The sequence below is a fragment of the Rhinoraja longicauda genome, chromosome 3 (assembly GCF_053455715.1).
Source record: "Rhinoraja longicauda isolate Sanriku21f chromosome 3, sRhiLon1.1, whole genome shotgun sequence".
Lineage (NCBI taxonomy): Eukaryota > Metazoa > Chordata > Chondrichthyes > Rajiformes > Arhynchobatidae > Rhinoraja > Rhinoraja longicauda.
This window is the reverse complement of record NC_135955.1, coordinates 56,766,191-56,787,695: the sequence shown is the minus strand read 5'-3', so window position 1 is coordinate 56,787,695 and position 21,505 is coordinate 56,766,191. Positions and strand designations below refer to the sequence as shown.

Below are 21,505 nucleotides of genomic sequence, written 5' to 3'. Positions count from 1 at the left end.
CTAAAGCAGCAGCATTTGTTCCTCATCTGTTACTCCAGGACTTTTTCTAAAAATCACTGAACAAATCAATCACTGGCTGTGCAGGGCTGAAATTCCTGCAGAAACGCCCTGCCACCAATTGTGCAACAGAGTAACATTTCCTGCACCCACTGACCCCCCATTCTAAACTTCAAGAACTGCATCACTTGCACAAAGTGATCTGGTTAAAGATTGTTTTGAAATTAGAAGCTTTATTCATAATCAGATTGTTATCAATTTCAACAACCACAGCAACCAATGTCAACAGTATTGCAGTGTGGAAGTAAGAAATTCCTGGAAGGATGTGCATCTGACCTTCCACTCTGCTGCTGATCACAGCTCTTGTTCTCAGCTGAATGTGCCCAACATCATCAGCTGGGATTGAAAAGATAAGAACTGTTGTAAAGGTTAAGTAGTTTTATGGCGAGTCCGAAAACTTGTTGGTTGTAAAGGAAGTTTATTGCAGCCGCAATATTCGAATACAGAGTTAAACAACAAGGTAAAGGACAACCATCAAAAACTTACTGTCTTCTTCGAAGACTTCGCCGAACTGCTATTTCGGGCGCCAAACACGCACATGACATCGCTGGCCAATCAGCGATGTCGCTCCCTGGACCAATCCCCATGGTCGCGTTCACACGTGACCTCGCTGGCCAATCCGAGGGTTCGACGACCTGGACCATTCTATATGGTCGCTACATGACCCCCCCCAGAACCCGAGGTGCGGAACCTAGCAGGGAGCCGGATTTCGCGACCATAACGAGTACGGAGAGGGACAGCCTGAACCACAGGAGCCGGGGGTTCCGGACTTGGCGGAACAGCCGGAACGGGAGGTCCTGGAGGAACTACCGGAACGGGGGGTCCTGGAGGAACTGCCGGAACGGGGGGTCCTGGAGGAACTGTCGGAACGGGGGGTCCTGGACTGAGCGGAACTAACGGAGGTCGGCCTCTCCTAGGGGTTTGACCGACCAGGACTGGTTGATCCGGATCCAAATGTGCAGGTTTGAGCCGGGACACCGAGACGAGCTCACTCTGCCGCACATGTCTAAGGTGAAGGTAGCTGTTCCCTTACGCAAAACCCGGAACGGCCCTTGATAGACCCTCTGCAACGGGGCGCGATGGGAATCTTTTCGCAGAAAAACGAACTCACAGTCCTTCAGGGAAGGCGGTTCATGTACCATGGGACACCCATGACGTGAAGTCGGAACTGGAGCCAGGGAGCCCACCCGTTCCCGGAGAGATGCTAACACTGATGGGACTGTAGGCAGCTGGTCTGAAGGGTCCGGAAACAGATCTCCGGGTACTCGAAGTGTCGAGCCATATACTAGCTCTGCGGACGACACACCGAGATCTAGCTTAGGAGCAGTCCGGATGCCCAAAAGAACCCAAGGGAGCTGGTCTACCCAGTCCGGGCCTTCAAGCCTTGCACTGAGGGACGCCTTAAGTTGGCGGTGGAACCTTTCAACGAGTCCATTTGCCTGGGGGTGATATGCAGTAGTGGGTTGTAACTTGGACCCGTACAGTTCTGCGAGCGCGGCCCAGAGGGATGAAGTGAATTGTGGGCCTCTGTCAGTGGTAATAACTGCCGAGGCCCCGAAACGAGCTACCCAATGAAGGGCCAAAGTCCTAGCACAAGACGCTGACGAAATATCAGACAATGGGAAAGCCTCTGGCCACCGGGTGAACCGATCCACCACCGTGAGGAGGTGGGTGTAGCCCCGGGAGGAAGGCAAAGGATCGACCAAATCCACGTGGATGTGGAAAAAACGAACAGCCGGGACCTCGAAATCCTGTACGGGGGGCTGGACATGGCGCTGGACTTTAGCGGTCTGACAGGGAACGCAGGAACGTGCCCAACCCGCTACCTGTTTCCGTAGGCCATGCCAGACAAACCGAGCTGCTACCAAGGCAGAGGTGGAGCGGATGGACGGGTGCGCCAGCCCATGAATGGCATCGAAAACCCGGCGCTGAAGGGAGGGCGGTACTACCGGCCTGGGACGGGGAAGAGAAACATCGCACCAGACTTTTGTGCCTTCCGACCCACAAGCTACCTGGGCCAACTTCAATCCCGAAGTGGTGGACCGGTATGCCGAAACGGTATCCGCTAGAAGCTGTGCCTTCGCAAGCTCCTGGGGATCCACTTCGCAGTCCACCGCCGAAATAGGGGGGAAAGCGGGTCTAGACAGGGCGTCAGCAACGGCATTAAGCTTACCCGCGACATGACGGACATCGGTGGTAAATTCGGAGATAGCAGTCAGGTGCCGCTGCTGGCGGGCCGACCATGGGTCAGACAATTTCAAAAAAGCAAATGTTAATGGTTTGTGGTCCGTAAAGGCCACAAATGGGCAGCCCTCGAGGAAGTACCTGAAATGACGAACAGCTAAATAGAGAGCCAGAAGCTCTCGGTCAAATGCGCTATACTTCAGCTCGGCCGAATTTAGTTGCCGGCTGAAAAACGCTAAAGGCTGCCAATGGCCACCGACCTGCTGCTCCAGAACCCCGCCCACCGCCACGTCAGAGGCGTCAACCGTCAGGGCCGTGGGGGCGGAGGGGCTCGGATGGACCAACATGGTGGCGTCTGCCAAGGCTGCCTTAGCTGCTGTAAAAGCCGCCTCTGCGGTCGGGGACCATATCAACTCTACCGGATTCCCTGCCAGGCATTGGAAAAGCGGGCGCATGACTCGCGCAGCTGCCGGAACGAACCTATGGTAGAAATTGACCATGCCTACGAACTCCTGCAGCCCTTTTACTGTGGTGGGCCTGGGAAATGCCCGGATAGCCTCCACCTTCTCGGGCAAAGGGGAGGCGCCGGCAGGGGTAATTCTGTGCCCTAGAAAATCAAGAGCAGGAAGGCCGAATTGACATTTGGAGGGTTGGATAATGAGCCCGTGGTCTTGGAGCCGCTGGAACACGGTCCGCAAGTGGGCCTGGTGTTCCTGCACTGAGGGCTGGCGACCAGGATGTCGTCTAAATAAATAAACAAAAAGGGTAAACCCCGGCCCACGCGGTCCATCAGTCGTTGGAAAGCCTGTGCCGCGTTCTTTAAACCGAAAGGCATACGCAACCATTCAAACAACCCGAACGGAGTAATCGTTGCAGTTTTCTGTATGTCCTCCGGTCGCACCGGGATCTGGTGGTATCCTCGCACCAAATCGATTTTGGAAAACACCACCGCTCCTTCCAGCCCAGATGAAAAGTCCTGTAGGTGCGGTATGGGGTAGCGATCAGCCGTGGTGACAGCATTGAGACGCCGATAATCGCCACATGGTCTCCACCCCCCAGATGCCTTGGAGACCATATGTAACGGCGAGGCCCATGGGCTGTCAGACTGACGGACAATTCCCATTTCCTCCATCTTCCTGAACTCCGCCCGTGCCACCACCAGTTTGTCTGGCGGTAGTCTCCTGGCCCGAGCGAAAACGGGAGGGCCTTCGGTGCGGATGTGATGGACCACGCCGTGCTTGGCCGAAGGCGTGTCAAAACGTTGAATGAGCAGCTCTGGAAACTCTGCCAGAATCTCAGCATACGAGTCGGGGGCCGCGACGACGGCCTGGACAGTAGGGCTGGGCGAGGAGGCGATTGTCGGAGCGACGTGCTCATCTTCGGCGGAGAGTCGGAGGTCGTTACCGCGGACATCAGGAACCAGTGAAAAAGCCCAGAGAAAATCTGCGCCCAGGATCGCTTGTTTGACGTCGGCTATGATGAATGGCCATTCGTATGTGCGGAGGCCTAACACAAGGGACATCTTCCGTATACCGAAAGTGCGAATTGGGCTGCCATTAACCGCGATGAGGGTGGGACCTGTCTTACCCGATCTGGTTTCGAGGTCGGTCGGCGGCACTATGCTGACGATGGCTCCCGTGTCCACCAAAAATGCTGTGTCCGTGAATCGATCATGGACATAGAGGCGCCGGTTCTGGCCAATCGTAACTGCCCCTATGTACGATCGGCCGAGGCATTTCCCGCGAAGGTACAAGGCAAGCGGCAGTTGCGGGATTCGCTACCCCATCGTAGGTGATAATAGCACCAGCCGCGCTTGTGCGGATCTTTTTGGCAGGCTTTCGGAGAATTGGCGGGAGACGTGGCGCCATCTTGCCGTCGCTGTGGCGTGGTCACTGATGTCGAGACCTTGTTGATCGAACCGCTTGCCTTGTTTTTTGCCGCTATGAGCGCGTCCGCTCTCGCTGCATATGCTTCGGGGTCCTTAAAAGAACAATCCGTGAGCAGCAGTCGGACATCCTCAGGAAGTCTCTCGCGGAATGCCTGTTCGAACATAGGGCAATCCGTATGCTCACCGGCTAGCATCATCATTTCGGACATGAGGACGGAAGGCAGTTGGTCTCCAAGATCCGGTAGGTGCAGAAGTCTTGCCGCACCACGATGCTTATTAAACCCGAAGATTCGCAGTAATACTTTCTTCATGGCCTCGTACTTGCTTTCCGCAGGTGGATTCACGATGAACCGCATCACGCGCTTGGTTGTGTCCGGCGATAGAGCGCTGACGAGGTAGTAGTACATCGTGGATTCGTCCGATATCTTCTTTATGTGAAATTGAGCTTCGGTGTGGATAAACCAAGCTTGCGGTGCGTGCGTCCAAAACAACGGAAGGTGAACGCTTTCCGCGCTTAACTCCGGTGTGCCCGGCGCGGTCATCGTCAACGAGGCGTCGGGTTCCTGCTTAGTCGGTGATCGTCCAGATCACGTCGGGGTCACCAATATGGCGAGTCCGAAAACTTGTTGGTTGTAAAGGAAGTTTATTGCAGCCGCAATATTCGAATACAGAGTTAAACAACAAGGTAAAGGACAACCATCAAAAACTTACTGTCTTCTTCGAAGACTTCGCCGAACTGCTATTTCGGGCGCCAAACGCGCACATGACATCGCTGGCCAATCAGCGATGTCGCTCCCTGGACCAATCCCCATGGTCGCGTTCACACGTGACCTCGCTGGCCAATCCGAGGGTTCGACGACCTGGACCATTCTCTATGGTCGCTACAGTTTGACTTTATTCCTTTAATCTAAGTAATGTTAATATTTTTAAATTATTTGCCAGTTACGTATATTTATAGATACAATTATTGTTTTCCAACTGCAAATAAATATAAAAAGCCATCAGGACAGTCCAGGGACAGGACTTCAGCAGCAGTGGATTCCTCTGCACAGGTTATCTATAGCAACAAGGCCAAGAACTCCATTCATCCCCCACAAAATGCTAAGGCAGATGCAGGGATGGACCAGGGGGTGAATGTAATGTGCAGGACAGATCAAGCACTGTTCAAGATATGGAACAGCTGATTATATGGCAGTGATAGATTTGACTGTTAAATTTAATCATGGTGAATACTGCGGAGTCAGGGAAGCCATGAAATGCAGAGGGGTTTAAACTGGTTGCCCAATAAAAATGGCAGAGGTTAATGAAATTCGATTGGCCCACACCTATTGAATGTTAAATGGGATCATTCTAAGTACCTTATTCCAGCATCGGTATATGGCAAGCTTTTAAAAGTTGAAAATAATATGAATGCAGATTTAGTAAGACGCTTTTTAATTTAAGACAGACAGCTCTGATTTATAAATTGCAATTCAATTGTGTGCTTTTTGAAAATGAGAACGCGTCAAATTAATAGTCGGCTGGTCAGAGGATTGGTTAATTAAGGATGGTCAATATGGATTTGTAAAGGGCAAATTATGTGTGACAAATATAATTGAACTTTGAGGAAAGGCAGTGTATTAATTAAGGAAATGCAAAGTATGTTGCATTTATGGACTTTTTGAAAGGCACTGATGAATTTCTGCACAGAATTTGCTGATAAATGTAAGGCTCATTGCACTTAAAATACTGGAACTGGAACAATGAATTTATTTTGCACTGCAGCTCTACAGGTATATTAAATGCATCAACACAACAAATAAATATATAATAAATTATCAGTTATTCTAGGTAAACCAGACCATGATAGTTGTGCAAAATCCACAGTAGTAGTGTTGTGCTTAGGGTTGTACTGGGTGGTCCAAAGCCTAATAGTTGATGAGAAGAAGCTATTACTGATTCTCAAGCTCCTGTATTTGCTTCCCAATGGTAGCAGTGAGATGAGAGCGAGGCCAGGGAGGTGTGAATCTTTGATGATATATGTTGCCTTCTTGAGGCAGTGCTTCTTGTAGATTACTTTGATAATGGGGAGGTCGATATTCGTGGTGACTGGGCAATGTCCAACACTCTCTACAGCCTCCTTCGTTCTTGGTCAAACAAATTTCCAAACCAGACTGTGATGCAGAGTCAGTATGCCTTGCAGCGTATTCAGCAATATGTCGAATCTTCTCAAACCTCTGCGGAAGTAGAAGCATAGGTGAGCTTTCTTTGTAATTGCATCACTGTGCTGGGTACAGGACAGACCATCAGAGGTGTGTATGCTCTGGATCTTGAGGCCGTTGCCTCTCTCTACCACTGTCCCACTAGTGAAGACAGGTGCATGGTCCCTCAGCTTTCCCTTTCTGAATTATACAATCAACTCCTTGGTCTCGCCCTTTATAGACAATAGGTGCAGGAGTAGGCTATTCGGCCCTTCGAGCCAGCACCGCCATTCACCGTTATCATGGCTGATCATGCACAATCAGTACCCCGTTCCTGCCTTCTCCCCATATCCCCTGACTCTGCTATCATTAAGAGCTCTATCTAACTCTCTCTTGAAAGCATCCAGAGAATTGGCCTCCACTGCCTTCTGAGGCAGAGAATTCCACAGCTTCACAACTCTGAGTGAAAAAGTTCTTCTTCATCTCCGTTCTAAATGGCCTACCCCTTATTCTTAAACTGTGGCCCCTGGTTCGGGACTCCCCCAACATCGGGAAAATGTTTCCTGCCTCTAGCGTGTCCAATGCCTTAATAATCTTATATGTTTCAATAAGATGTCCCATGCCAGGAAAAAAACTTAGTATCTTTACCAGAGAAAGACCAATGCAATTCCAATACTTTTCTCCCTGATATCCAGAAGTTCTAATGGTTAATCAAAGATATATTGATTATCTGCAGGTCTGGGTGCTTGTTCATTTTATCTACACTAGGATTCCCATTATTTGTATTTTAATGGTTTGCCCATGTCTATCTTTGCTTTGCTAATATCTTCAACTGTGTTTGAGGAAAATGTACACTGTCGACACATAAACTTTGGGAGATGGAAGCTTTCTCGCCTTACTGTTTATTAACGAATAAAGGGCAACTCGTCCATTAGCTTTGTTGTCAAAGACTAGGTGGATACAGAACATAGATAAGCTAAAAGAACTAGAAGTAACCGGAGGAAAACTGTTTTACACAGCATATGGAATGCATTGGCAGCAGAGGAAGATTCAATTTCAGCATTCAAAAATAAGCTGGATAAGCATCTGAAAAGAAAGAATTTGCAGAGCTATGGGGATAGAACTAGCTGATTGCCCTTACACAGCAATGGTATGGAGCTGATGGGCCAATGGCCTCCTTCCATGCTGTTAGCATTTTGTGATTCTGTAATGGTTAGTTCAGCGACTCATTTCATGCTGCAAACATTACTGTGAACAGTTAGGACTTTGATATATGTGACTATTTAAAATGTGGACTGAAAATCAATCTTTGTGATTTACTGTAAGTTCCCACACTTGCTCTTTTATGAGTTTCGTTTTTCCTTACAACTGGGCTGATTTGTGGCTTGTCATGTGTGCACTAAACAGTATTAGGAGACTTCATACCAGAAACAGATTGTGGTTCAAAGTAATTGAGTTCCTCAGACCCTGATGCCACTGTGCAAAGTTGAATTCCTATAGGTGAATTGTCACATTAATAAAAATTGATAAGCAAAGCAAGTAAAAGAAATGTCAGTGTTGCAACTCATCATGTCTGGGAGAATTTCTTACACAATTTGCCACAAAGAAGCTCTGAGAATGATTAATGTGGATTGTTTTCTACTCCATTTTCATCCCCTATTGGACTGAGAAGCAGGTCAAGTGGAAAATACAAAGTAAGCTCACCGTCCATAGTGGAGTGCTCTTCAGACTCAGTGGAGGATGGGAGGCACGACTCCACGGTTTCCACATTTGTTATCAGCTGCTTGGATAGAGAACAGCAACTGCGGCTCTGAGCAAGTGTAGACCTGAAAAAGATGATGGCACTTTCACTCCATACATAATCCTTTATGGACACAAGTAACATAATTGGATCAATTACTCCGATGACAGTTTTCTACATCTATTAAATAGCCCAATGTTTTAAGTAACTACTCATATTATTTATCTGTTCTTCAATATACTGTATATGTGTAATGTTTCCACATTTGTTATCAGCTGCTTGGATAGAGAACAGCAACTGCGGCTCTGAGCAAGTGTAGACCTGAAAAAGATGATGGCACTTTCACTCCATACATAATCCTTTATGGACACAAGTAACATAATTGGATCAATTACTCCGATGACAGTTTTCTACATCTATTAAATAGCCCAATGTTTTAAGTAACTACTCATATTATTTATCTGTTCTTCAATATACTGTATATGTGTAATGTTTCCACATTTGTTATCAGCTGCTTGGATAGAGAACAGCAACTGCGGCTCTGAGCAAGTGTAGACCTGAAAAAGATGATGGCACTTTCACTCCATACATAATCCTTTATGGACACAAGTAACATAATTGGATCAATTACTCCGATGACAGTTTTCTACATCTATTAAATAGCCCAATGTTTTAAGTAACTACTCATATTATTTATCTGTTCTTCAATATACTGTATATGTGTAATTTTATGTTTGTAGATTTCTCTGTATCTTTTCTTTTTTTTATTTCCAACAACTGCTATAGATGTGAGTTTTCAAATAGATTAACCTTAAGTTAACGATATCAGTGACGTTCTCTTGGCTGACATTCAAAGGTCTTTATTGTCAGTTTCTTCGTGCTGTGATTGAATAGCATTCCTGCTCTCATTCAAGAATTAAACATAAATGCCAGTTACTTGGACAGAATACTGCCTCCTGTCCTCCAAGAAGAACTAGTGAAAAATACATTTAAAATACGGACAAAACTAGCAGTACAAATTCAAGTAACTTTACAGAAAAGCAAGGTCTGCTTAAGGGATATTTCACTCATTTGTGGATAAATGCATTCAAAGGTGTTAAGCTGTAGATGATTGAATGATTCAGTTTCTATAACTTTTCTTGACAGTCATCGCATTCCAAAAATATTAATAGCTCAAGCACAACAATCGCTCCTGGGTATGCAATATTTCAACCGAGATGCCTGTGACCTCTGCTGGCACACGAGCATTGCTTCAGTCTAATGTTGCCAACATCAGGCTTCGTTGGCAGGTCTAACCACTTCAGAATTGTTTAGTACATGTTGAGGGGCACCACGAAACTAGTGAAGAGGTCTGGAGCAGCAAGAGTTACAGCTGAACAAAATATTGAGACAGGAGATGGTAAGATGTCAAGTTCACGATTTTAATCGTACATATGCTGAAACTTCACATGGAACAGCAGATGGAGGTCACTTCTCACATGGAGAGCAGTAAAATCTTATTCTTCGCCATCTCTGTGCACCTTTTAGACTGTATTAAATTCATAGGATTAGAGGAGACATATTAGTATGCAACAGAAAATAGTTCTTTAACCAGTCCCCTATGCATGCTGATAAGTTAAGAAGTGAATCATTTGGCAGACTGTTAGAAATGGAATGCCATTAGTTTTGACAACTAATATAATGGCTTTGTTGATAAAAAAACAGGCGACTGAAAATTCATGGTCAGTTGGTAACACCAGCTGCACCATATTGTAGCAGTTGTGACTTCACCTCTGCTTCCGAAATTCAGTTTCAATGGAATAAAAGATGCAGACATCACTAGATAGAACATTCTTTGCGAGTGACCAGAGATTGAATTTCCCAGCTGCAACTTTTCTAATGATATGTTTTCTAATGATACAAAGCTAAAGAAAAAAGTGAGATATACAGAAGAAGCAATAACTCTGTAAAAGAATCAAGAGTCGACAGTGTTTAATTGTCATATGTACTGAAATGGAACCTGCTAAATTAGCATACAAGACATGGGCATACGGATAGTAATGTTGAAAAATGTGAGTTCTTTACATTGGTAAGAAGAATTTTTTTAAACTTTTTTATTGAAATGGGATTTGTCAGTGTGCAGGCATATGAAAAGCAGTAACTAAGTGTGCAGGTGTCAGGATGCTATTAAAAAAAAATTAGCATAAGATCAGCCATAATCCTATTGAATAGCAGAACAGGCTCAGAGAGCTGAACGACCTATTCCAGTTTATATTTTTATGTTCTTAAAAGCCTGTTATCCAAGATTGGGGAATACATTGGGAGACCCAGTAAATGGCTAAAGGAGATCTAGCTACGTGTAATTTGAAAGATAATCAGCCATTGTTTTTAACTATGGCTGAGTGCTTTCTGAATAACACGTCTCTCTTAGTGACAATAGAGGGAATGGAAACTTTTATTTTACTGTTACCTGTGAACTTCAGGAGGGGTGCGCTGAATTTTGGTGCTTGCTTCTATAACTTCTTTGGCAACTCTTCCACTACAAATGAAATAAAGATTATATTATTGGCAAATGTTTAACTTTTTTTGGCCTATTTGACCGCGGGTTTGGCCGATGCTGGGATCCAGGGACTGCAGGTGGGGGGTCACAGAGACTAGGTCGAGGGCGGACCATTCCCTTCCCATTCCCCCACCCGGGTCCTCCCTTGCTTGCTTGACCCCTTCTTGCCAAGGACCGCTCCTTCTCCCCCCACCCCCACTCCCCACTTTCTACCCCATTCCCACCTTCCCTCCCGAGTCCGAGGGCCATCCCTTCCCGGGCCCCTTCCTGACCCGAGGGCTGCCCCCTCCCCACCCCCCCATGCCTTCCAGGGCCCTCCAAGGCCTGAGGGATCGACCACCGGCCACTCCCCTACCCTTCCCTCCCCGGGCCTGAAGGCCGCTCATGCCACCGACCCCGTGCCGACCCTTTCCCTCCTGGCCCAAGGGGTTGACCCGTTTCCTCCCCGGGCCCAAAGGCCGCTCCTTGCCCCGACCCCTCCCTCCTGTCCCAAAACCCCCCCGGCCCGAGGAGCCGACCCTTGTCCATGGTTGAAACAAGGGATATGGGGAAAAAGCAGGAACGGGGTACTGATTTTAGATGATCAGCCATGATCATATTGAATGGCGGTGCTGGCTCGAAGGGCCGATTGGTCTACTCCTGCACCTATTTTTTCCTATATTTTTTCTATGTTTCTGAAAATATTGCTTAAAATATTCTTAAGTAAAATACAGGATAAGAAATGTACTTTAACAAAGTAGTTTATACTGGTTTTCTCCCGTAATGTACTCACTGGTCATGGGGTGATAACGTCGGTTTTTAAGTTGTTATCTGTAGTAATTCCATATTCTACCACTAGGTTCAGAGTCTACTATGCCTTGAAAAATGCTGGTTACTTCTGAAATTTTTTAGGAGTCTCTGCCTCTATCATTCCCTCAGACAGTACATCCAGATTCCAAACAACCTCAGGCTAAAAAAAAAATGTTTCTCAGGTCCGCTTTAAACCTTCTGCATTTCATCTTAAACCTATGCCTCATTGTTTCAGACACCTCTGCTATGGAGAAACGTTTCTTACTATTTTCCCTATCCATACCCCTCAGAGTTTTATAAACCTTTTGCAGTTCTAAACTGAACTTCCTCTGGACCTTAATTCTGGAATTAAAACAAATCCCGCCCTCGTAACTGAAATGCTCCACATTAAGCAACATACAAGAGAAGATAGACACAAGAAGCTGGAGTAACTCAGCGGGAGAGGCAGCATCTCTGGAGAGAAGGAATGGGTGATGTTTCAGGTCGAGACCCTTCTTCAGACTGGTTAGGGATAAGGGAAACGAGAGATATAGACGGTGATGTGGAGAGATAAAGAACTACGAATAAAAGATATGCAGAAAAGTTATGATGATAAATGAAACAGGCCATTGTTAGCTATTTGTAGGGTGAAAATGAGAAGCTACTGTGACTTGGGTGGGGAGGGATAGAGAGAGGAGGAATGCTGGGGCTACCTGAAGTGAGAGAAATCAATATTCATACCACTGGGCTGTAAACAGCCCACGCGAAATATGAGATGCTGTTTCTCCAATTTGCATTTAGCCTCGCTCTAGGCTAGGAGACCTAGGACAGAAAGGTCTGTGTAGGAATGGGAAGGAGAATGAAAGTGTCCGGCAACCAGGAGATCAAGTAGGTTCAGGAGGGCTGAGCGAAGGTGTTCCGCGAAACAATCGCCCAGTCTGCGTTTGGTCTCGCCGATGTATAAGAGTCCACATCTTGAACAACGGATACAGTAGATGAGGTTGGAGGAGGTGCAAGTGAACCTCTGCCTAACCTGAAAGGACTGTCAGGATTACCGGACAGAGTCAAGGGAGGAGATTACATAGGGACAGGTGTTGCATCTTCTGCAGTTGCAGGGGAACGTACCTGGATAGGGGATGGTTTGGGTGGCAAGGGATGAGTTAACCAGGGAGTTGCGGAGGGAACGGTCTCTGCGGAAGGCGGAAAGGGGTGGAGATAGGAAAATGTGGCTCGTGGTGGGATCCCATGGGAGGTGGCGGAAATTTCAGAGGATTATGTGTTGTATGCGGCGGCTGATGGGGTGGAAGGTAAGGACTAGAGGGACTCTGTCTCTGTTGCGACCTGAGGGAGGAGGAGCAAGGGCGGAGCTGTGGGGTACCGAGGAGACACGAGTGAGGACCTCATCTATGATGGGAGAGGGGAACCCTCATTCCCAAAAGAATGAGGACATCTCAGATGTCCTGGTATGGAATATCTCATCTTGGGCGTAGATGCGGCGTAGACGGAAGAATTGGGAGTTGGGGATTATCTTTGCAGGAAGCAGGGTGGGAAGAAGTGTAGTCGAGATAGTTGTGGGAGTCAGTGGGTTTGTAATAGACATCAGTCAATAGTCTATTTCCTGTGATGGAGACGGTGAGATCAAGAAAGGGGAGGGAGGTGTCGGAGATGGTCCAAGTAAATTTGAGTGCAGGATGAAAATTGGTGGTGAAGTTGAAGAGAATCACCTCTGCACCCTCTCCTGTGCAATCGCATCCTTCCTATCATGTGGCAAGCAGAAATACACATGGTACTTCAATTGTAGCCTAACCAATTTTTAAAGAAGTTGTACCATAACATTCTTGCTCATATACTTTCCCCGGTAAATGAAAGCAAGTACCCTGCAAGCCTTCACCACCGCTCTGCCTATGCTGCCATCTTCCACCTATACACGAAAGTCCCTCAGTTCCTCAATACCTCTCAGCTCTGTGGAAAGTGAACATCACAGTTGAGCCGAATAAATTTTCACCCAAACATTGTCTTACTGGTTACTGTATTGTATTCAGAAACTCTGGTTAGATTCATTTCTTCTAGAATATGTGTCGCAAGATCAATTTTTACCATCCCACATTCTGATGTCTGATGCAGATTAACTAAACAAGGCCAATGATCACAAAGTGGGGACTATCCCATTAATCTGGAGTTACTATTTAGAGAACAAAGATTGGTCCATCACTTAAAATTTTAAAAGTAGACTTGACCTTCTACTTTTAAAATTTTAAGTGATGGACCAACCTTCTCACCACTGTAGCAGTGGCAGTCAACAAGCAGATCCTTCCCCCCAATTATTTCATATTGGAACACTAATGTTTTGATATTATTTGGCTGCCTTTCCATATGCTTTTACCCAGATGCATATTTTCCTATTAGCTCTGAGATTTTAGGCATTACAAAACTATTTGGGCATTGAGCATTCTATATTTTTAACTCTTCTAACTATTATTCATCCTCAACCAATAGATTTTGACTCAAGGTCCTTGTAACTTCTTGTTACTATCAAAATAATTTACTTTCAATTTCATCTGCCCATTAACCACAACAGTTTTGACATTTCAGTATTGACTTTTCTTGTGTTCGGTGAAAAGGTTTAAAAGTCCATCTGTCCATCAGGATGTTTAATATCAATAGGAAATGGTGCTCTTCACCTTCCCGAGAACCATGTTTAGAGTTTATAGAGTTTAGCGATACTGCGCGGAAACAGGCCCTTCGACCCGCCGAATCTGTGCTGACCAGCGATCCCCGCACACTAACTTACACACTCCAGGGACAATTTACAATTATAGCAAGCCAATTAAACTACAAACCCATAGGTCTTTGGAGTGTGGGAGGAAACCGGAGATCCTGGAGAAAACCCATGCAAGTCACGGCGAGGATCGAACCCGGGTCTCTGTTGCTGTAAGGCAGCAACTCTACCGCTCCGTCACCATGCTGCCCCAACATGTCTTGAGATCCATGGATAATATCTGATACCTGCCACTCTCACTCTCTCTTATCCTTTTTCCTCTGATTTAATTCATAACTGGAAATAGGAATGGTATTATATCTACAAATTTTCTTCTAAAAGTGTAAAATGAGAATTTCCATCAAAATTAGAGTAGATCTTAATCCTCAAGAGATAGGCACAACTTCTCACATGAATCCTCCAAAGTGTGAAATCGTTCTGAGCACTCACTTTCTTAAGCATTTCTATTCGCTAAACAGAATAATAATAATAATAATAATAATAATAATAATAATATATTCCTTTATTCGTCCCACACCGGGGAAATTTACAGTGTTACAGCAGCAAAGTGGATAGCAAGAGATCATTCATTATAAATAAAAGTAAAGACAAGGATAAATTGTCATCAGTTTTCTGTGTGTTCTTAACTGTCACTGTTGACTCGTCTGCTGGAGCAGTGGTGGTTGTGCAGTCTCACAGCAGCGGAAATGAAGGACCTCCTATATCTCTCTTTCACGCACTTGGGGTGAAGGAGTCTGTCACTGAAGGAGCTACTCAGTGCAGTGACAGTGTCCTGCATGGGGTGAGAATCGTTGTCCAGCAGCGATGTTAACTTTGCCATCATCCACCTCTCTCCCACCATTGCACTGAGTCGAGGGGGCAACCCAGGACAGAGCTGGCCTTCCTGACCAGCTGGTCGAGTCTCTTCCCTTCCGCCGCTGAGATGCTGCTGCACCAGGAGACCACTCCATAGAAAATGGCTGATGCAACTACCGTGTTGTAGAAGGTCCTTAGGAGTGCCCCCTGCACTCCAAAGGACCCGAGTCTCCTTAGCAGATAAAGTCTGCTCTGGCCCTTTCTGTATAGCGCATCAGTGTTTTCGGTCCAGTCCAATTTATTATTTAGGTAGACTCCCATGTACTTATAAGAATCCACCCTCTCGATGTCCATTCCCTGGATGTTCACTGGTGTTGTGGGGACCTGGCTGTGCTTGCGGAAATCTACCACCATCTCCCTGGTTTTCCCCGCGTTGATCCGGAGGCGGTTCCGCTGGCACCAGTCCACAAACTCCTTGATCAGTTCTCTGTATGCCCTGTCATCGTCGCCTGTGATGAGGCCGACGATGGCAGAGTCGTCAGAGAACTTCTGTAGATAGGAGCTTGCAGAGCTGTGCCTGAAGTCAGCAGTGTACAGGGTGAACAAGAATGGAGGAATGCGGAACCCCTGTGCTGCAGACCACCATGTCCGAGACCAGGTCCTTTGTCCTCACATACACATACAATATGCATTCTGTATGCCAATCATGACGCATGAATTAAGTAGAAGTAGAATATGTGGAATGGCATTACAGCTGCATCCATTGTACATCAACATGTGAAATTATATGGTCCAATAACATTTGAAATTATGTGGACCAGCTAACTAATGTCAGGGATTAATGACAGATCCTGTTCTTTCACATCTCTGACATATAAACCTTCCAGGACAGCACTCATGTGCCATTGTATGTTCAATAGTTTTCATATTCTTTGGGTTATTATAGGAAACATAGGTTATTAATTATATTTAGAACCTTAGGGCAAAATAAGGCAACAAATTTATTGAAGCATAAAACACAAAAGAAAACACTCACCTGAAGCGAAATCTCCTGCCTTTGAAAAAGATGTTGCTGCTGGAGACCGTCTTAATTTGACTGGATTTTGCATACCTATAATAAGATGGGAAAAGCTATTACTATTGAAGTTTGAGAGGAGAATCTGTATCTACATATGCTATTCAGTATTATGTAAAAGACAATATTCACTGCTTCTGCGCATTAGTCCACAATTTTTCAGTTCATTAAAAGTCTAACGGGGAAAATTGTGGACTGGTGAATTCACTTGGCTAAACGGTAAGTGGCATCAATGACCATGAAACTATACCAAGATAGTATGAAAAACCCCTTTCCTTTCTTTTTTCAATACAATTATTATTGCAAAAATATATATGTTTTAACAAACGAAAACTATCACCTTTGCAAGCAGCCTTACATCCAAACATTCAATAGAATGGGCACGATGTGGCACAGCGTGGAGTGCTGTGTGCACATACTCCATCGTTCAGAGGACTATGAATACTGTCAAACAGATCTGTTCAATATAATAGAACCAAAACCTCTCGCTAAAGAAATAATTTCTCCTTGCAAAAAGTATATATTCCAGAGTCCATACCACAATTTTCCAATGAGTAATATTAGTGACCAGAAAATTATGCACAATTTTGCAATATGCAACCTCATTCCTTCAGCACCCAATTCCTCCTGTCCCCTGCTACCACCAACATGAACCAATTATCAACATATTGATCAACATGAACCAATTAAATGAGTTGGAAAATGTCATTGAAAGCTTTCAGAACAAATCAAATTAGTTGGAGAGTTATTAAAATCAGCTAATGATGATAATCTGAAATTTGATTAATATAGGAAATTGGCCCAACTTTTATTTAAGATTAAGGAAAAATTGGTGTTGAGAGAAGTAGGTTTGAGATGATCCTGAAGATATTTAACTGGAGGAAGTTATGGCTCAGAGAGAAGCAGATTCCAAGCAAACAGCTGGGTGGCAGCAGTGAAGAGGAAGAATGAGGTGCTCAGTTGCTACATAACTGCAAGTTGTTGGCAGCAACACAAAGATGGGGAAGAGGGAGAATCTATGGGAGAAGGAAAGGGTTGAGTACAGAAGCACAGACATGATACAGATGAATGAAGACCAGTGAGATAACACAAATTCAAGAACACACCAAGAGGACAAGATTTAAGATAGCATGAGAGTTCACACGTACAGGGAAAGCAGGGTACATTTTTTAAGAAGAGAGAAGATAACAATGTTTTGAAAATCGGAGAAGGAAGTATAGTTGGAATGGAGTAAAAGAGGAAAGAAACTATACCACCTTCATTGAAGTAATCTCTACTTACAGGAATGTATGGACCATAATGATGGACACATTAACCATCAACTTTACATAATGATTTAAGTAGAGTTTTTCACCAAATTCAGCACAGCTAAAAATTCGAAAGCTTGTGCAAACAGAATCCCACAGGTATCAATGAAAAAGCAGTCAGATTATTGCAAAATGTCAATGGATTCACTAATATTCCTCATGAAAGAAAATCTGTTGTCCTTTATATAATTCGCCATTGTGACTAAATGTCCTCTGAATTGGTCAAATAAACTTGTTGGTTGTATCAATCCATTACAAAGAAAAAGATTAACATCGGATAGACCTAAATTATGATCTAGGCATTGAATCAGGATCAACGAAGATACATGTGACCCACTCGATCCCTGAAATTGCTTCTTACTAACATCTGGAGCAACTCTCAAAATCAAACCAATGCCTCAGATTCTGCCAATGCCTCAGATTCCCCCATCATCATTTCTGGGTATGAAATTTGAATATCCAAACTATGACCAAATTAGTTAATATATAATGTGAAGTAAACAAGGTTGATATATCCCCAGTTTCGATGATGGGTCTTCAACTTCAAAACAGTAACACAATTTTGCTTTCCGTAATGCTCAATACATGTGTGTTTTTATTTCAGATTTTGAGTATTAGCAGTTTTATTTAATCAGTTAAGATTGATTTATATCCACAAATTGTATTTAGCAGCATTGTTAAGAATGATCACTGTTCGTAGTTCTGTGCTATAGTTTCGTTTCAGAGTTAGAAGCACCAGAAACAGAATCTGGAGCATTCTAGTTCTCTGTGCCAGAATTTTTCAAATCACAGCAAACAAAGAAACAGTCATATGACACAATGGTGCTACTGAAATGTCAGTGAACAGTATAGATGCCATAAAAAAAGAGAGGCTGTGAGATTTGCATCTTTTCCATTCAGTGTTGGTAAGTGGTATTGGAATTATGTTTCAAAGTTATTTCTGTGACCAGTTCTTGGAGCTGTTCTGAAAAGGCAGCAAACAAAAATGTCGAATGCAAAAGGAATCAGACAATTCTGCCTTCTCTCAACACCTTTAAAAATACAAGAGGCCTATGCATGCCTACTATAGTTGCACCCTTCATCCCTGTAATATTGACCTCAAAGTATTCAAGTCAAATGTAATACAAAATTTTAAAAGTTCTCAGTTTATTAATTTGTAACTAATTTTGAAAGAGAGGGCAAAATATAGGAACATTTTTAAATAAGCTGAGAAAATTCTTTAATTCTGCATAAAACCAATTCACTAATTACAAACTCACTTATAAAATGCTTGGTTCTCCACACCACATTTCCAAAGATGTTTACAAGCATCTGGTGTTGAGGTATGGTATGTCAGCACAATCTTCTTCTGAATAATTAAGATAAAAGAATTGATAAATATACATTCTGCAAAACTATGACTATAAACAAAATAAAATATACATTTGTTTTGAGCATGTATAAATTGATCAAATTTGTTACTTATCACCACAGCTCTACCTTCACAACACACATGCTCAAAGGTGTTGGTACCTCTTTTAAAAATTATAATTCTTCTGGTGGATCATCATGAAGTAGTGGGCACCAAACCCAGCAGGTATTCAGCTAAACATTTGCACACCTGCACCCTTCAGAAGGTTCACATTATGATCATCAAACTGAGATCATTGACTAGGTTTTCACTTCCATTCTGGCTGAAGATAATATTTTGTTATCTGCAGTCCCTTGTTTTGTTCTTTTGTTCTACTACTACTACTGCTGTAGCACAGACCAGCAACTTGACCTAAGACTTCCTATACAATATGGCTCATTATTTGCAGACATAATATTTCAATGCAATGAAAGAATGAAGCCCAGCTGCGAGATTTTAAATGTGATTTGTTCTTCTTCCTCATTAAGGCGGAGATTGATAGCTTTTTGATTAGTTCGTGTGCCAGGGGTTATGGGCTGAAGGCAGGAGAATGGGGGTTAGAGCCATGATTGAATGGTGGAATAAACTTGATGGCCCAATGGCCTAATTCTGTTCCTATCATTTATAAATTCACAATGATTGGAGCTTTACGTATCAAACAAATTGATGTTATTTTGCTTGGCTAACAATAGAATTTAATCAAAATTAATCAAAAGCTCATTGTAAATTACATATAGCAAAATACAAATAAATCAATCTCAAATTGAATAACAGAGAGGAGACACGAGATAATTCAGATGCTGGAATCTGGACCAATAAACTGTCTGCTGGAGGGACTCAGCGGGTCCAGTAGCATTGTGGTGGGAAAGGAATTGTTGACATTTTGAGTTTAAACCCAGCATCAAGACTGAGAGGGGAGCTAGTCAGTATAAAGAGGAGAAAGTGAGTGGTGAGTCAGGGGACAGTGGGTGGTTGTTGGACCAGGAGGGGTAAAGGATGAGAAACAGGTCGACCCTAGGGATGAGGGATGAGGGATGGGGGATGGGGTGGAGTTAAGAGAAATAAAAAATGTGGTTAGGTAGGGGGAGGGAAGATTAAAGATGGCACAGCTGGATGAGCAATAAGCAGGAATACAAAGGCTACCAGTGCTGGAATCGGTTTAGTATGTAACGCGATGATGAGCAGCATTAGGGGAGAGGTGAGGGCCGATAGAACAGGAACCAGATGGGAAGGGGTGGGTGGGTACTGGAGAGGTCAATGGGTGAAAAAAATGGGTTGTAGGTGAATGGGACCTGGTTGTAGGAAAGGGGACGAAAAGGGTTAATGTGGGCCAGGAGTGGGGGTATGCGAAAGGGAATAAACATGGGAGGACCAGAGGAGGAACATCCTCATAAATCTTTGCACCCTTTCCAGTTTAATGACATCTTTCCTGGAGCAGAATGACCAGAACTGTATTCCACATTTGGCCTTACCAACATCGCATTCAACTGCAACATAACATCTCAACTACTGTACTCAATACTCTGACCAATGAAAGCTAGTGTCAAATAACCTCTTCATTACTGACCTATTAAGGCAAGTGTGCCAAATGCTTTCACTGCACACTCATAACATGATTAACTACTCACTTTCATGGATCAATACAGTACAGTGCAGTACAAGAAGTTTTGCAGCATATTAAAAATGTTTGAGTATTATCAACAAAAGCAAAACTTGCTGTTATCTAGAAAAACAAAGTGCTAACGAACTCAAAAGGCCAGACAGCATCTGTGGTGGGAAAGGAACAAACGATTTTTCAGGTCTGGATCCTTCCTTAGACTGATGAGGGTCCACAGCACTGTTTTTGCTCAAGATTACAGCAGTTGCTTATCTCATCCTGCTACTGACTAGAGTTGTATTTCAGCTGAAACACTTTCCCTAATTATGGCTGGAGCAGCTGCAGCTTCTAGGCCTTAATATGACAACCAGAAACATAGAAAATTAGGTGCTGGAGCAGGCTATTCAGCTCTTCAAGCCAGCACCACCATTCATTATGGCTGATCATCTAAAATCAGTACCCCATTTCTGCTTTTTCCCCATATCCCTTGATTCCTTTAGCCCGAAGAGCTAAATCTAACTCTCTCTTGAAAACATCCAATGAATTTGCCTCCACTGCCTCCTGTGGCAGATAATTCCACAGATTCACAATTCTCTGGGTGAAAAAATGTTTCCTCATCTCAGTCCTAAATGGCCTACCCCTTATTCTTAATCTGTGACCACTTGTTCTGGACTTCCCCAACATCGGGAACATTTTTCCTGCATCTAGCCTGTCCAATCGTTTAAGAATTCATCTCTCTCTGACTGTAAGGGACCGACATTTGTCTTCACTAATCTTTTCATTTTTACATATCTAAAGAAGCTTTTAGAGTCAGTTTTTATATTCTCTGCGAGCTTTCTTTCATGCTCTTTTTCCCTCCTCTTAATTAACTCCTTTGTCCTCCTTTGTTGAGTTCTAAATTTCTCCCAGTCCTCCGGTTTGCTGCTTCCTCTGGCCAATTTATATGCCTCTTCCTTGGATTTAACATTATACTTGATTTCCCTCTTTAGACATGTTGAGCTGCTTTCCCCATTTTATTTTTTCGCCTGACAGGGATGAACAATTTTTGGAGTTCATCCATGCAGTCTTTAAATCTTTGCATCTCCACCGTCAACCCTTTAAGTATAATTTGCCAGTCTATCCTAGCCAATTCCCATCTCACACCTTCAAAGTCTCCATTCTTTAAGTTCAGGACCCTATTCTCTGAATTAACCGTGTTACTTTCC

The 21,505-nt window shown here is 44.1% G+C and overlaps 1 protein-coding gene across 2 annotated transcripts in view; it reads right to left on the bottom strand.

Annotated features, from left to right (window-relative positions):
* The window catches only part of frmd3 (FERM domain containing 3), a 150,482-nt gene that overhangs the window by 24,698 nt on the left and 104,279 nt on the right, over positions 1-21,505 (bottom strand). For both annotated transcript variants that reach the window (XM_078396200.1, XM_078396201.1), the window contains 4 exons: positions 18,573-18,661; positions 15,968-16,042; positions 10,500-10,568; positions 8,014-8,135 (listed from right to left, as the gene is read on the bottom strand). In XM_078396200.1, coding sequence (XP_078252326.1) covers positions 8,014-8,135; positions 10,500-10,568; positions 15,968-16,042; positions 18,573-18,661 — 355 coding nt within the window. The remainder of the gene's footprint in view (positions 1-8,013; positions 8,136-10,499; positions 10,569-15,967; positions 16,043-18,572; positions 18,662-21,505) is intronic.